At 35.4% G+C, this 18,120-nt stretch overlaps 1 protein-coding gene across 3 annotated transcripts in view; it reads right to left on the reverse strand.

Annotated features, from left to right (window-relative positions):
* CBLB (Cbl proto-oncogene B) overlaps positions 1-18,120 on the reverse strand; it is a 141,781-nt gene that overhangs the window by 17,170 nt on the left and 106,491 nt on the right. For all 3 annotated transcript variants that reach the window (XM_062596613.1, XM_062596627.1, XM_062596622.1), the window contains exons 11-14: positions 15,530-15,715; positions 12,811-13,176; positions 7,301-7,395; positions 1,409-1,552 (exon numbers count right to left, since the gene is read on the reverse strand). In XM_062596613.1, coding sequence (XP_062452597.1) covers positions 1,409-1,552; positions 7,301-7,395; positions 12,811-13,176; positions 15,530-15,715 — 791 coding nt within the window. The remainder of the gene's footprint in view (positions 1-1,408; positions 1,553-7,300; positions 7,396-12,810; positions 13,177-15,529; positions 15,716-18,120) is intronic.

Genomic DNA, 18,120 nt, shown 5'->3' on the forward strand with positions numbered 1-18,120 from the left:
GCCCTTGAGAGCTGGTAAGCCAAGGTAATCTGTCCATATACTGCTCTCTTCTTCCTAGCTAAGAAAGGTAATATCCTGTGTAACTCTAATCACGTAAGCAACTCAGCCCTCTTTTAGATGCTTGATGTGGCAGAGACAGACATTCCCACACAGCAGTAGTTCAACAAATCCAGATAAAAAATGGCAGATGTAAAAAGGATTAAGACCTTGAATTTTTTCTTCCAGTTTTTGCTTGGTCAACATATAATTTTATTCATTATCAATTTTTAGTAGAGGAATTCAAGAGTGTAAGACCATAAAGCTCAAACAACTATGTAACATTCACTTATATGCAATTAGCATTTCTGGTAATGACAGCCTCTGCTTCTCAGAATTTGTAACCTGCTTGCAAGCAGTGGTCAGAATATGACCTTTTCTCCACTTGCCAAAATCTCTGATTAAAGAGGCCTAAAATTTGTAACTGAAAGAGAAAGAGAGAAAAAAAAATAAAACAGTGGCAATATGTCACAACAGTTTTTAATAACAGAAGAGTTTGAACTCTGCAGATCAATAACTCATTTTACCTTTGATACCTTTGACTTAAAAGACCAATACGGAATTGACCTTTTTTTCAGACTTATTCTTTTCAATCTAGACATTCTGATTTTTGTTATGAGTCAAGGACCAAGAAATTCACCATGAGTGACATAGCCTTATGTTGCCATGTCCCTTGGCTCCAAATCTCCTTGCCACAATCCATTAGTAATTCAAAAACTGTGACAGTTTGGGATATAATTTTAGAATATATTTAAAGCAAAAGAGAGAGATTCCATCTGAATAGAAAAAAGTTTTCTTCCTGAGAAGCACAAAGAAAATCTGCTGTGGAACGGGCTTCAAAAGCAAAAAGGCATTGTACAAGTAGAATAAAAAGAGAATAAAATGTATGTACAGCTGCTAGACATAGCATGCTGATTCACGTATTTTTCAGGACTGTGTTGCTTCTTAAAATGCATTAAACAAAATATGAAAATTGAAGTTTTTCAAAGCTGACTCTGGTGTTCTTAGTCACACAATTCTCCTAAAAATGAAATCTGTACGAGTTGTGAGGTTGAATCTCCCAGTCAAGTCTGAAAACCTCAACCTAAGGGAGACAAGCATCAACTGCAGGAATGATATTCAAAAGTTAAAAGCACTGAGTTTTGACACAATAGAGATACAATACAGTGAACTTCAGAGGTTTATGACTGTGGTGGTATTCAAATGGAAGAAGCATAAATAATCCAAGCTTGAAAATATAAGACATATTAGAAGGTAGAGGGCTTAACCACGAGTGTACATTTTGAACTCAAATTTTGAAGAGGAAAAAAAAAAAGTTTTTTCCTTTGTTTTTTGTAAATAAGTTGCCTTCCAAGTTGATAAGTGACCTTACCGAGTAAGCGGTTTTATATTATGACAATGAGGTGGTTGTGAACTCAGTGTTACAGGATGGGAAGAAGGAACTTTGTATTCATCATCATCATCTGTATGGTCTCTTGATTTATCAGTGAGTGAATTTGCTACAGGAACAGGGCACCTACGGAGATGCGAAAAAGATCAGCTTTAGTTTAATTATTACAGAATCTCCTTTAGCCTAAATGTCCTTAAAATACATATCTACATATAAGGAAACAAAAAAACCCATGTCAAACTAAAAATTATATGGTTACTGGCTTTTCTTTCGTTTTAAGAAAGCACAACATAGCAGAGAATTGCAAAGAATTAGACTGCAAAACAAATACTTAAATGGCTTTAATCTGCTTGCATTTATCAAAAGAACAAAATAAAAATTAATTCAGAGCAAAGAATATTTAGCAGGGCTCAGGGAGGGAGTGGCCAGTCATCCTTTCAGTGAAACTTTGTTCCAGCCATACCATTATTGAACTTCAAGAATTTGCCTATAATTTTGAAGTATTTATACTTCGAACTGGAATTGTCATCTTAAACACTAACTCATATTTCTTTTGGAAGCAGCAGAAGCTGAGGAATGAGGTAGAATATACCATTTCCATTTTCAGGTAACAAGTTTGAACACTGCTGGATCTGACTTTTTTTAAAAAAAACTAAAACTCCTACTGTCTGATTTTCTGCTGCACGAGCTTACATAAAATGTTAGGCAAAAACTTCATTTTAGAGAGCACTGTATGCTGAAAGTGATTCTGTTATATTTCAACAAGATCAGCATTTTATCTTTTGCCCTTTTAAAGATATAACTAGCTAGATTATAGGTCTGGCGATCGATATGCGCTCTTTTATACATATAGCTCCTCCATCTGTAGTGATTACAATGATACATTTAAACAAATAAGAAGCTCACCAAACATTCAAAATGCAAAAGGTTACATTAAGGGCTTAATTCACTTCCATCACACATGAAAACCACAAACGTCTGATTCTTCAACTAGCTGTACACCAACAGCAGTGAGTGTATGACTTCAGAAATTATGTGGATATTAACGTATGCAGTAAATAGTACATTTATTCTTTGCCACAAAAAAAGCCAACAGCTTAAGGACCTATAAAAAAGATATGCAATGCATTCATGATCATTTTGATGTATGGTTGATAGTATGGCTAATGGCCCCTGCACTGAACTACATAGCTCTTTACAAGAGTGATCTACTTAATATGTCATTTAGGGAAGCTGTTAAGGACTACAGGGAAACCTAAGAAGAGAATGGACGTAACTTCTCTTTTGGTGATCTGATTAGCTTGATTTTATCATAAGGTAAGAGCTGAACTGACAGACTAAGCCTATCTCCCTTTTTTTTCAACACAAACAGCACTGACACATAACATGTTTCTTAATGGAAAAATGTTTATTTTTCACCATTTGCATTAGATGATGTCACAGGACTTCAGAATGCCCAGGTACTGTGTGAACAGTAGTGAATAACTGTAGTCACCATGAGTACTAGGGGGTCAGTAAATTAAAAAAAAAAAAAAAAAAAAAAAAAAAAAAGAAGAAGAAGAAGAAAGAAAAAAAAGATGACAGAGAAAGAAAAAGGCATATAGAAGGCAGAGGGGTGGATGTGCTGCTTTTGTTTGAACAAAATCAAAGTCCAGAGCTCCCTAGGTATTTTAAACTTCTCAGACACTCTTTCCTGCAATCAGTAATACACTTTTAACTTAAAAGAACAATCTTGTGAAAGATGGGAATCCAATTTCTTTTGTAAAGATCTACTAAATGAAGACAAGGTTGAAAGAAGATTTATGTCACTGAACTGTAAATTGTATTGCAGTTTTCAGCCACCTTCTGTAGAGGGAGCAAAAGGCCTTTTGTAAATACAGTAATGCAGCTTGAAATTGCTTTTTCCATTTTTGATTTCTATTCCTATTTTAACAGACAAGAGTTTTGTGTCACTGCTGTATGGTCATTTAAAGAAAAGGTAAAAATGTAACAGGACAGTAAGAATTCTGTAGAATGTAAGATTTCTTTTAAAAATGAAAAACTCAACTGTTCAGTAGAATTCTCAAGTAAAAAGTTCAAAGGCCCACATAGCATAAATGTTCTCATTTTCGTGGATGGGTAGGCATCCTTATCTGGCAATCTAGGATGTTCCGAACATTTTATATATAAAATATACAAATTATTTTTTTAACATAAATTTAGTTACTGGCTTTTTCAAATGGTAATGTTTGAGATATACATCCCTAGATCAGAAATACCCAATATTGACCAATGTGGAGGCCAATTCTGTAATCTCATTTGAAACCCTCTCCAAAGGCCACAATTGGAAAAAAAATCCCCCTATGATATACATTTACACAAATTACACGTAACAGAATGTAGAGTCTGCTCCAAAGTTGTGCAGTAGGCCCTCTCTGAAGTTGGTTATAGCAGCAATTTTGATTCTTGAAATACTGGCAATTAAGGTACTTAAGGAAATTTACAGTATAAAATTGAGTTCGGGTGACAGTGTACAATCGTCAGGTGACGATCAAGTACAACATTGTGAGATTCATTTACCAATAACTGCTTATTGTTAGCTAGAAACAAAAAAAAAATTAGGAGACTCAGCTAGTTCATACCTCTGCTTATCTCGTATTTCCTCAGTAACCACAAGAACCTAGAGCACTCTGTTCACAGAACACCAGTATGTGTATGCCAAAATCTATTTCCCAGCATCACTGCACTACTAAGGAATCATTACTGATTTGGAGTTAGCAGAGGTGTAGGTTTTAAGCCTGCCTCTGCTTCTGAGTGCTATGTAGCCTTAGACAAGTCCTTCAGACTAGTAAAGTCTCTCTTTCTCCATCTTTGATGGAGAATTTGCCATATTGTATATATTGCAAGATTAGTATTTGAAAAGTGCTTTCCATTGGTAAAGCATTAGATATTTTACAGTACTACCGTATAGATAATACCCTCCGTAAGAGTCATAACTTTTCCTACACATGCATCATATATTTTACTATCATCTTGTAATCCATAGTTTAAAAAAAATCATATTAGTCTTCCAATTTACACTCCACTTGTAATGAAATTGGACTCCAAATATCCTTTTCATTGTTAAGTCTATCCCATTTTTCACAATTATTGAAATTTTTTCAAGATCAAATTGTGTTTGATTAAACCTCTTTGTTCTACTATAACAGTGTCAGTCTATTGGTCTACAAAAAACAATCTAATAAAATAAAGAGATAAACATTTCACAGTTATTCGTAATTAAAAAGATGAATATGTCATTATAATGTTAGGTATGAAAGACAGACATTTGTTCATCAAGTCAGGAAAATCTTCAGTAATTATGCTCTTAAAAACTTTATTACTCTACATTTTTAGAAGATTTGTGTACAGAGAAGTACAGAACTGAATGGCACACTGTATTATAGTATTCACTAGTTTCTCTTCCTTACTCCTTAACTGGCAGTGTTTTAAAATTGGAAGTCAGAATTACATTCTGGTAAGAGATGCCTTAGTATTTTCTGACTTGTTGAGCAGAAGCTAGATATCAATCTCCCTTATTTACCAGAGAAGAGATTCACTCAAAGGCAAGGGCAAAGGCAAAACAGGCAAAGCTTTAAAATTGTCAAGCGTTTTTTGTCAAGTCACTTCAAGTCCAACTAAGTTGTAATCCAGAAATTCTGAGAAAACAGTATCTCACAATTATTTAGAAGTATTTCAAGGAAAAGTCCCCCTGGTAACCTGACTCACAGAGCTTGGACACTATGAACTTGCAGTCCACATACATCAGTGTTTTAGTCTGGATTACGACTGTACTTTTGGAGTCAATCTCTTCAATGTCCTTGCTTACTGTGCTTTGGTTTGCACTGAGGAGTGCACAGCTTGGATTCTTTTCAGATTAAACTAAAGCACAAGTTGCACCCAAGCATGCATTTACTATGTTCCAGTTGCTAAAGACAGTTCAAATTCATGGGACTAGACTATACCTAGTTCAGCCCCTGCACCCATAACATGTTCAGTGCAGACATCAGGTCCTTACTACCAACTCTTCTGTCTTACATATCATCTCCTGTTGCACGGTAGTATTTGCTAATATAGTCAAAAGCCTTAATCTTACAAGGCCTGAATGTAGCTCTGTTTTAGCAAAATAAGTGTAAAATTAGATGTATCACATGATCAAGAAGATGTCAACTGCTCCATGTCTGGCAATTGACTTTATGTGTGCTCTACTCTTAATACTTAAAGTATTTGAAGTAGTTTGCCCTCATTCACAGAGGGGTACTCAATTTTCTGTGCATCACAGGGCAAGCTTGCACACAAGGAGAGTCACCACAGGATGGCTGACACATCCCAACAAGCCCGCCTATTAGGCCATTAGCTAAGTTCAGGTTACTGCTTTCAGTGAACACTGCATGGTGTTTATTGTACCTTGATTCTTGACTACACTTGTAAAATCTGAATAAAATACAGGATTTTCATGAAGAAGAATGTTTTGGCATTTCAACAATATGAAAAATAAAAATAAGAATCTTCCCCTCTTCATAACTCTATAATTTAATTTGGAATATCAAAATGTTTAGTCTCTCCAGAGTTACTGCTGTCTCTTTCTGACTGACATGGGGTGGAGCATTCATGAGCTGAATGTATCATGGTAGGAATAAGCAAGCCGAAGAATACAATCTATAGAGGGGAATGAATACATGAGATATCTAAACTATGACTCTTCTGAGACCCTTGCATCAGTCAGGTTACATCTCAACATTCGACTACAAAAACGTCTGGCTAATGTCCTAACTAATTTCTGAACTGTAAGTAATATGGAAAATTTCAACTCAGCTCTTGATTCTACCTGACTATGCTTCTGAATGAAACAGTCACTACTCCACTGCACCTTTACTCTAGCACTTTGGGAGAGAAAAAAGCAACATATTAATGAAAAGCTGAGATATACTTGCCTTCAATGTTACCTTTACCTCAATAACAATGAAATGGATGCTAAAGATATGGCAAAATTACATCCTAATGAGAATATACTCAAGGTTAGTACATACAGACTGCACCAATATTTTATTTAACAGCAAGAATCACAGAGTACATTGGAAAGAAATTGTAGGATGTCATCAAACATTATGATAGCCTCTGATTTCCTAAAAGACTCCAAAAACAACTGACAAAGGAATTTATAATACCTTCAATTTTTCCATTTTAAAAAAATCTTCTTCTGATAAAAAAAAAATCCTCTGGGATTCAGAGTCCAAATAATACTTGTTATCCAGAGCAACACGTCAGTAACAAATAAACAGTCACACTACTGGAAGACTAGGAGTAGTCAGCAGCTTGAAACAACAAAATTTTCCAAAACACGTTCATGAATTTAGGGAAGTTGACTGCATTTAAAATGGATACATTTTTTTTAAAGCTATGACAAACAAAAATCTCGGCCTGACCCCTGCATAAAGCTCCATGTGCAGAAAGTCCAGAAAGCATTTAATGACAGAATGTGCAAACATACAAATCATGCTCTTTAATTCTCGTACTCTCCCTAGAATCTCTCATCTCCTGTAATGCATAGTTCTGACCCTGCTTCTTTAGTAGTAGTAGAAGCAGAAATGGAGAGCATCTGTTCCTGCTGCCAAATCCCTATGAGCAGTATCTGCCACAAGTCATTCTCTTTTGCTATAAAATGTAATACTTTAAATTAACATTAAGACTGCTCCCACTTAATACAATTTACATTCTCTTTGTAAAAACACATTAAAGTTCATGGAAAATCAATTATCAAATGATATTAGTTCATTTTCTTTCTTGTTCCTTTTTCCTTTTAGTACTAGAGAATTTCTTTTACAGATATTTATTTTACAGATAAAGTTAACTTACTTTATACTAGAGATGACAGAGGCAGCTGGAAGAGGGGGTGAAAGCCGTGGAGGGACATCATATTCTTCATTTACCAGATGACCATTTGAAAATACCTAAAAATCACAGAAATGTTACTGGGGTCTCTCCTCTCTATCATCACAGATGTTCATTAAACAGATATTACAAAGTAAACTTTGAGGAGGCTGTAAGTAAATGATTCCCTAAGAATTCACACAATAGAGCTATACTCCAAAATGGCTCTTTGGACACGTGTTTCAGCTCATCCCAACTGGGATTTGTACAACACATTAGCTTACACCTTCACTAAAAGAGGTAATTTTTTATCACAGTTAGAGGGACTGCTCAGTTACAGCTGAACTGCTTGGAGGAAACTTAAGATTTCAAGACTGCAAACTGATAAAAGTGAGAGAGGTGAAGCACAGCATGCAAAAGACAGGTACAGAATATTAATGCTTTTAAAAACTGCTTTTTAAAAACTGCAGTAGAGTACCTGCCACGGAATCCATCCCCTATCTGCAGGACTGTCTTCCTGATTTGCTCTCACCAATAGCAAAAGATTATATTATGATTGAAGTATGAGTCGGGGATGAAATTCATGTAATGTTACTCTTGTGAATGTGCATACAGCTTGAAACAATAATTCAGAGCTGTCAACTGCTCCATTTAACCAAATGGCTTAGATCTACAAACTGATGATGATAGTTCAAATAGCAATTGGTTAAAGAAATGACTAAGAAACTTCTCCAGAGTGCAATGGCACTTTACTCCTGAGTGCTTATTCTGATTTGAGAAACGCTCATTTCCCCAACTTCGATACTGGGCCAGACCACAACCAGAATGATACAATTGAAGATATAAACCTTGTATCCCTTTTAAAAAATCAAATATAAAAACTATTGCATTTTAAACAAGAGTCTAGCTGAAAGTAAAACTTTGGTGCTCTGCCTCAATTCTGATAAAATGATATTCTAATTATAAACAGTTTCATGAACTTCTTAAACACTTTTCTTCAAATGCATCAGTGCTTAAGAGTAAATACACTGGTTTTAAAGCATTATACATAGCCCATGGGCATGAAAATTTTTAGATGAGACCTATAAATAAAATCTCAAAGCTGAATGTTTCAGTTAATTTCAAATATTTCTTGTATGTCACAGTATTTTGCCAGATGTATCAGGCAATGAAATGTAAAATCAATTATACTGTTTGCAATCTTTCTGCAAATAAAAGACACAGAAAAAGCCATTTTTTCCTACATAATGCTATACACCATATGCAATATCCTTGAGGGAAGTAGTTGCTCTGAAAAGATAGTCTCATCACATTCTGAGAACAGGCGTATTCACTTTGATACCAAACTTCCGATCCCACAATTTAGGGTACCTAGAAGCAATGAAAAAAGCTGTAGAGAAACACCTTTTCCCAATTCAAAATGCAGTATTTTTCACCTATTTAAAAACCAAAGAGTTGTTAAAATGGCAGCTGGAAAGCTTCAATTCAGTCATTTTAAGTACTTGATTTTAAGTGCTCGCAGAATTCTGTTTCATGCTATTGAAGTCGTCTCTAGTGGAGAGTTTCCACAGTCCCTTTATTCTTTTAAAACCATCCGCCTTTTCAAAGTCGTTCTTTAATCACTCAAATATGAGTGATTCAAATACTTTATATTTGTTTAAGTTCAAATGAACTTAAATATTCCAATACTACAAAACATACCACAGGGTTTTTGCTTTCTTTTTTCCCTTTTAAAATTACCAAAGAATTAGTAGACATAGCTCTTTTTAAACAAAAATATCTTCTCGTAAGTTTTAGAAAGAAAAAGAAGATATAAAGATATTTTAATGAAAAAAATGTAATTGAAAACTGAGAAGAAAAAAAGCTGTTTAGTTTAAACAGATTGTATGATTCACACTTTTCCAGTCGCATATATAGTAACAAAAGGCCAAAGGCCAAGTCATCTTAACCTACAAAGCTTTATAATTAAGAAAAAATGGGATACACACTTTGTCCAATTCTGAAATTACATTTAGATTAATAATAAGAGAAAATGGCAAAACCGCGCATTACTAATGTGGATATAAGATTGGTTGCTCTTGAAAGAATTTTCAACGTTTAAATTTCTAGTGTCATTTCACAAATAAACTGCAGTAGTCTTACAGAACTATAGCATTAGAAATTCCTTACTATACAGATTCTTTTTATACAGGCATGTACTCTTGGCAAATGAGATTCTCCATGAACCTTAAATACCCTTATATCAGAAAGCTCTTAGCCAATGTTGGAATACAACAAGCTTTACAGCACACAAAGATGCATCTGAAATAGACTCTGCTCTGGGACAAGTATTCACACAGTTCTCTGCCTTTGCTTGTCTGGCAAAAGGCACAAAATGTGAAATTGATAGGGCTTGACGTGAAACCTGTTCTCATGCACAAAGGGTAGAAAGGCAGGACATGCTTCATCAGTGAAAGCGGCTCCCCTACGATAGTACAGAAGCTTGTACAGTTCCACAACACAGTATGTCAAGGCAAACCATCAGAACTCGCATCATCTGTGGCTCCCAAAGCTCTTCCTCTTGGTTCTTTGCATGGATTATTCAGAGCTCTTCTCTGCCTGTCCCACCAAACATTCTCCTTAGTTTCTTTACCTGTCAGCAGTGGTGTGAGTCTACCTCTGATTTCAGCTGTGTGGGTTACAGGAGTTGGTGCATTTCTAGCTCTCAATCTTCTCCAACTCTTCAAGTTATTCTCTCAAGCCAAAAGGCATTAGTTGCTTTCCTGCTCCATCGTCATCTCCAGAATTACAGCACTGTTAGCATGAATTTAGAAAACCAATCTTCTGCTTTCTGCCAGCTACAGCTTACATTTTGGCTCAAACAAAAACTTTTCTTTCTACCGCCCCTCCATCTTTCATCCTCCCTCCCCCCCCCCCCCTTTTTTTTTTGTCTGGAGGATTTCTCATCATGTCCCAGATAGCAGCCTCTTTAAGGCTCAGGGTACTCCCATAGTAGTTTTTCTGTCTGTTCTTTCAGTAAGGCTCATACCTGTTCCATATTCCTCTCTCTGCTCATTAAGCTCACAGTCCTTCCACTTTTCTAATCAGATCCAGATAAGATGCATAAATTGAATTATGGAAAAACTATAATGTAACCTACAAGCTCACAAGTTATAGAATTTATTAAAAGAAAAATGAAAACACACACAAAGAGCAGTAAAACACGTAAGCAGTGCTTCAAACACAAACTGGCAAATGGAGGCCTAGAAGTCGGAAATCTGACTGAGACAATGCAGGAAACAGGAAACGCAGGAAACTCCTCTGTCTTGTCTATCACTGCTTTTTGTGAAAGCTATCACCATAACGTCAACATTCCTCTTATATGACAGTTTGGGTTCCTGGAAATTTTAACCATTATCTCCACTGATTTTGGCAATAGAGATGCCTCATGCTTGACAGCATAGGTACCAGCAATCAAGAAGTTAATCTTTTAGGCTTTATTTGAAAGTCCATATTCAGTGAAAGTTTATCTTACATGAAAGAATTTTTGTTGCCCAAAGGCCAAATTGCCCAAATTCTGCCTTCAGAGATGCATGCAACTCAATAGTGATCCATGGGTGCACCTGAAGACAAGGGCTGGCCCTTAGGGAAGAGAAATTCTGGTATTTTGAAATGTCTGTAAATAACCCCACATCAAACTGCAAAGGACAAGATTTACGATTTTATCAGAGCAAGAGAATTAAAACCCCAGTGAAAACAGAAAAGGATAGCAAGAATCTCTGTACTCAAATCTGCATCTAACCATCTATTTCCCTGGTCTACAGGCAGTCTTGTTTCTTACTGTTCTCAGAAATGATGGCTAGCAATAGAGTAAGCATGTGTGATTTCTTTTATGAAATTTTAAGGAAGTGACAGGTTGCTAAAGCTGAAGCACAATCCATACCTTAAAAGTTATGCTGGATTTAATTTCCTGTTAACATTTCAGTAAATCAGTAGAGATAGCTAGTATAATTTCATTACTTTTTGTTCTCCCTGTCTGGTAATCTTTTGACTGTAAAACAGCATAGCTCTGAGCATAGCTCTCTGTGGTCAGAAAAAAAAGCAGTAGATAGATGTTTTAATTTCCAGCAGTTGCCAGTACTTCATGTATATCTCATGTTGAGCTTTTTTCCTTGCCTTTTTCCCACTCTTTTTTTTCCTCTCTCTCTACACCTTCATGTCTCCTGCCTACTTATTCACCATTTTCTACTCCCTTCTCTCTTCTATATTCTCAAAGCACTGCAGGTGAGATGTACTGGCATAAAAGAAAAATTATCCATCTTGCACGACTTTTTCTCCCTCTTCCTACCTTGTGGTCCTGTAACAATTTTTTTCATTGAAGGTGAAGCATGTCTCAGCCTCTCTATACATCAGCAATGTAGTATGACATACAGGACATATTTTGACAAGTACAAGGAAGAAGTATAATGTTAGTATAAAATTTTCTTTCAAGAAAGTTAGGATCAGCAAACCCATAATCGAGCGTTTGCTTACTTCCAAATTTAGAGGCAGAACTGCGATATCTGCCAGTGATTTTATTGCTCTTATTTAATAACCTGACTCTTGTCAGGTTTTACAAAGGAGGAAAAAAAAACAGCTAAAGAAATGCATATTATTGTAAACAACTGAAAAACAGAAGTGGAGATACAAGAGGATTGCAACGCTAATTTCCTCAATAAAGTTTATAGTACTGATGATAATATCAAAAAAAGCAATGTAACACTGGGGCTGCACATTGAGCTCTTTGAGGATGCTGCCAATGTAGTCAGTAATAAATGCATACAATAAACTATTCTATAATTAACTTGGCTTTGGATGTATTGGTTGGCTCTGTTTCTTACGGTCAAGGCAGGTTAGATACTTTCCATTAGATTACACTGAACATGATAACTGATTTAATGCTCTTTTAAAAATACTGTTTTACTGATGACCAAGACAACCTAATCATTACAACATTTAGCTATTTTTTGCAATAATACACACAACAGAGTTGACAATTTAAGTATATTTGTATATATCACCTTACACATTACATAATTCATAGATTGAAGGGGTTAACAAGCCATTACCATACCTGTGACAGAGGCAACTGGAGTATCTCTCATCCCATCAATAAATGTATAAACAATTTTGGCACGAGACACCTCTAAAGTGGATTTGAGATGCTACATAATTGAAGTTATCATCATGCACCAACCCTATGCATTTGCTAGAATATAGCAAATCTAGAATCTTCTCTTCAAGTCATTTTTTTGAAGGCTTCATGTTAAAATTATATTGTAGGTTAGCCCCTGATGTACCACTGCTTTACAAACTGCAGTATTTAATTAGTTCTTCTGTTATTTATGACCAGCATATTCTTAAAAGGAAAGTTTCAGAAAAAGCCGATCAACGCTTACCAATATAAAAGAGTACTTTAGCCAATGCATGAAAAGGCTGGATTAGAACATCATCTTAGCCTTCAGCACGTATCTTACCTTGGCACTTTCTGCAGGCAGTTCGTGACGTCTGTGTTTTCTCATAAATCCAGTCTCAGAACTTAAGCGGTTATGCCTTCCATTTATGTTTGAAACTGCCGTCAGTCCTGGTTTGGGGGAAGCATCACCCCCTATTCGACATCCGACTAACTGACTTGTCCCAAACACATCTCTGGGGCACCAGCCTTCAAGGGGCATTGGCTGGTCTCTGGAAGGCACACTTTCTGGATGATGCAGATGTCTGCTTAGCCTGTTGTCTGGTGGAATTGGAGGGGGTCTTTCCGGGGGAGGCGGTGGAGGATCTCTCAAGGGAGGTGGAGGTGCTGGCAAAGGTTTGTCTTGTTTCCTCACCATACAAGGAGAAGACTAAACAAAACAGTAAGTTTTTAAAAATTATTACTTATAGGCATACATATCTCTCTCATGACCAAGTATGGCTTTATATTTTCTGAACAAGATATTTTCAAGGCATCAGAAAAGAACCTCCATTAGGTTAAGCATCAGGCTTGTTTTGTGCTCAGAAGAGCTCGTGAGTACACATGCTCTCTTCAGAACGTGCACTCCATTTCTGCTGCAGCGCAAGGAATCTGAGGAAGGAAGTTGGGAGGAGGAGGAAGGTAAGTATTTTGTTTTCACTGATGTAACTAGGGATGACTCCATTCTCTACATGCTACATGTTGTTAGAATGCCAAATATGTTTGAATTGCAGTTCAGTTTTTCAGGTAACATGCTTGGTATTCATTTATGTTTACAACAAGCTCATCTGTAAACAATCTTTGCCAGAGTGCTTCCTTTTTCAGAATGTAACTGAGTCATAAATGGTGAAATATTCTGGAAAATTGTGTGTACTATAACTTGTTTTTCAGCTTTTTAGTAATCAGAAATACACATAGGTATTTACAAAGCTTCTAAGAGCGCTCATCTGAGAGAAAAACAAAGTACTCTCATTGCAAGGGAATTACTAACAGCAGTTTACAAAACTATGCTCAAGTCATCCTAGGTTTTCAGGAGATGTTTTTCTCCTCCATCAGTTATCCTAATAAATACTAGGAAGATTCTCTTCACTGTAAAATGTTATTTTCATGGCTCTGCCTTCATAATATTACCACTTCAAGACAGTGAATCCACAAAATTTTTGAAGCAAGAATGATATTTGGTCTCACTTCACAGGTTAACCCTCTATGCATTTTTAGTGCAGCCTCTTTACACATTACTTACATTGAAAAGTGAGTTATTCTGTCTGCAGGCCTATTAACATAAATAGGACAGTATATTATATTAAAAAATTATAATTCAATTTCTAGTCAAGAAAAATAGTTATTCTGACTGTCAAGGCTGCAACAAAAACAGTTGGGTCCAAATTTCTTTCTTTTAATTGTTCTCCACTGAAGAAAGAGAGAACAGATTTTTGACTACACAAAAAAATCTTAGCAGGTATCTTTTTTTAAAAAATAGGAAATTAGATCCTTGTTACTCCTCACCTTATTTCTCTTGCACCCCCAGAAATATTTTACTTTTGCTTTCAGTAAAAACTTCATGGAAAAAGGAGAGTGTTGTCCAATTAACGTTAGTTAAAAAAATTTAAGCAACACTGGTGGTATTTCTGATTTTCTATTTAGCCATGAACATTGTATATTATAAAATATACTTATTTTACATTATACATATAAAACATACAAATGTAATGGATGTGCCAAATGGTTAGCATATATGTGCCAAATGGTTAGCATATATTCTCAGTGTTGTAATTTTCCTTCTATAATAATAAACAGTGAGAGAAGATTGATAAGGAAACAAACATTCATTAAATATCCATTTTTCCTCTATATTTTATACAACTAGAATTTTTTTAAGTGGATTTTCAAGCTTAAAGCTAAAAATTTGGCAAAATAGAGTACTTAATACTGCATTATTTTCAACCTACAGGTTTCTATTTATGCTGTCAAAATGCAATTTGAATTCCTAAACAAAAATAAAAATTCAAATCTAATTCACTCTCCCTATCTAACAATTGCAACAAAATGATCAACTTATACCAGAAAATAACATAGTATTTGTTTTCCCTCATCTTTATCCACTTAAAAAAAAATAGGTAACTCTTTAGCATCATTTGTTTCATTGAACATAGCACATAATTTATTAGCTACAGTCATTACTTTCCCTGAAACCTGAGTCCTAATACACAACACCTGAAAGTTTGAAAGCAGTGTGTCTGCACATATTTCTCTTGCCAGGATACTGTGGAAATGAGCATGAATTGTCATTAGTGAACAGCATGTAATTTTAATGAGATAATTACGTTTAAAACTACTTTTAGGAAACTTTCATTTCTATTTATTTTTGTGAATCAGGTTTTCTTAGATAGGGATGATCCATTACAGAAATGTAAAACTGTTATCTTTAAAATTCTGAGCATAACTAAGTGCAATATAACCATCAGACTAACAGAGGTCACATGTGACCAACAAATTTAACTATAATCAGGTGGCTATGCAAAGGGACAGGCGCTGGCCAAAGCCAACTGAAGGAGATGAGAGTCTTCAGAGGACTTAATCAATATTGATCTAATCTACAGTTCTTCTAAGCTATGAGACATTTTGATCTTTTGGCCAGAACTTCTGAAAAAGAAAATGCAAAATTTCTTACTAGTCAATTTTCCAAAATAAATAAGCAAGTATGATTTTTCAGATAAAAAGAAATACAGCTCAGCCTGATTTACCTTTGGTGATCCAGTTGGGCTGGCACATGGTGATCGTGCTACTCCCTTCTGAATAAGATCCAGACGAGGAGGTACAGGTGGAAGACTAAGATGTGGGATTTGCAGGGGGTCTGGAAGTGGTTTTCTTCTCTGTGCAAGTGGAGAAGACCCTGGAGACGTCACTGGTGAATTCTGTCTCTCATTGCACTTCAAGACGGAAAAAAAATTGCTATAATTTACCTGATCATTAATTAAACAACCTTCATTCCATAATAACTAAAACATTTGGTAATTGTCAGGTATTTGTGCAGAGTCATTTATCATAATGAATACCCCGCTAGTCTTAATTACTAGGTAATATAAGTATTCAGCTTAAAGGTACTGAAAAAAAGGAGCGTACAGGTCATTCTACCTGAAAATTAACTAAGATCCATATTAACTCATGATGAAAATAAACAAACTATTTGGAATATGTATTCTTCTAAAAAAAAAATCAAGTCATCTACACTGCTGCAGTAAAGGAAATGATCACAAAATATTTAAAAAGTTTTCTGTACTCTAGTACCCTTATTCTTAAAAACTTTTCAGCAATAGAGAATACTCAATCTAAATTTTGTATTTTTTTAATGCTGGAGCCCTCTGATATCCTCTGTTTATCACAGCCCACTTCCAAATCATACTTCAGAAAATTGAATGTATGTGGCTCCTGAAAACTTACTAATCAAAATCATCTTCAAGTCTGCAAGTTTCAAAGTAGTTCCTTTCCCCTTTCATTTAAGATGATTTACAAAAATTATTTTACAACTGCATTCATTTTACCATTTCAGCAAATATTAAACTAATGACACACACACACACATATTTAACATCAAGTGACAAATGATGATTTATTTTCTTGACTTGTCCTTTCAAGTCCACAGGCACAATGGCTGTGTTGACTAGTTCTCATTTAAAAGATCATTTTAAATATTTAAATGTAAAATATAAGTTGTAAAACAATCAGAACCAAACTCAATCATCAATCCAGGCTACACCCATTTTTGCAACCTGTTCCTGAACCTTGTCTGGTTCAGTTTTAACAAACAGTTGACTTATTTAAATAAATGAGTTAAAGGTACTTCTGCGAACCCACTGTGTTTGTATCACTGCACTGTAGGTAAACCTTGGCATTTATGCTATTCTGAGCTCTCCTGGGCAATAGACAGAATAGCTGGAAGACAATCACACCAAGTACCAGCCTCAGACTACCTGGGCACTAAGGCATTCTAAAATCTCACCATATAGCCTGGTTATAGAGGCAAACCACCTGCTACCATTCTAAATCAAGCATATAAAAATGCTAACAAAAATTAATACTCCCATATCTAGGATAAATCACATCAATAAAACCTTTTACCACTTTTAAATGTTTTGGTTTATCACAAATATTGTACATGCTGTAATAACAATAGGGACTGGATCAGTATAATAAAGTTACATACTTTCTTCATCAAGTTAGGCTGCTATTCAAGGAAGTTCTTGAGCAAGGTAAACAAAAAGGCAACATTACTTTTCTTTACATATGGCGAATATATGAAAGAATTTGATCAGGTTACTGAAAACTTCATAAGCTCAAAGGCAGAGGCAGGAAAAGGATCTAGTATCCCAATTCCATATACAACACTTCATACTAAATCTAGTTTAATATTCTACTCTGTACAATTGGAACTGCTACTAGACCTCCCTCAGAAATAGAAGCCACCACAGTATTATTGCAAGAAGCAAGGAGAAGAAGTAGTAAGGAGGTGCTTAGGGCACTCATGTATGAGCTAGAAGGCTCAGGCTCAATTCCACGGCCAAAGAGATTGCCATCTGGTAAATCTGTAAATTCAGTGTCATGACTACACATTCAATTCAATTTCAATAGATCTGCGAGCAATTCAGATGTCATGCTCTTCACGGCTACCAGACCCTAGATCTCCACCTTTGCAATGGAGAAGCGGTCACAAGGTACACATTAAGTGGTCTGAAGATGGCTGTTAATTTTTGTTTCCTTTAACTGGTGAAATGGACACACACATCCCTAACCCCGCCTGGAAGACTGTGAGGACAGACACAGTAATGAGTGTGAGGTGCTCAGTTTCTCCGGACATTACAGATATGGAACTAATTGAATAAGTAGGTTATATATGTATCTTACAAGCATGTCTGAGCAACCATAATTATAAAGTGATTATATACTGAATGGCAATTCCTTTTACTTAATAGAAAGCATCTACCAGCTGAGTAATATAATAAACACTGTATCATTTAACAACATCAGTTTTCAAAGTACAGTTATACACCTCACCAAGTGTTTCTAAAAGACAAGAGACATATAATATACTATAGTCAACTCCTTGCTTTCAGCATCAGATAGAAAATAAATTTATTCCACAAACCTGCTATAGAACCAAATAAGCAAGTCTGCATCTCCAATAAAATATAATTGTTTAAAATTAAATGACAGTGCTTTAGTAAGTCTTTAAATTATATGGTGTTATATAACATGCTGTGTCTCAGTCAGCAGTGAACTGTTCCAAAAGAACTAAGAAATAATCCCATATGTAATGGAGGTTGGAAACTAAGAGTAA

This window comes from Rhea pennata, chromosome 1 (genome assembly GCF_028389875.1).
Source record: "Rhea pennata isolate bPtePen1 chromosome 1, bPtePen1.pri, whole genome shotgun sequence".
Taxonomy (NCBI): Eukaryota; Metazoa; Chordata; class Aves; order Rheiformes; family Rheidae; genus Rhea; species Rhea pennata.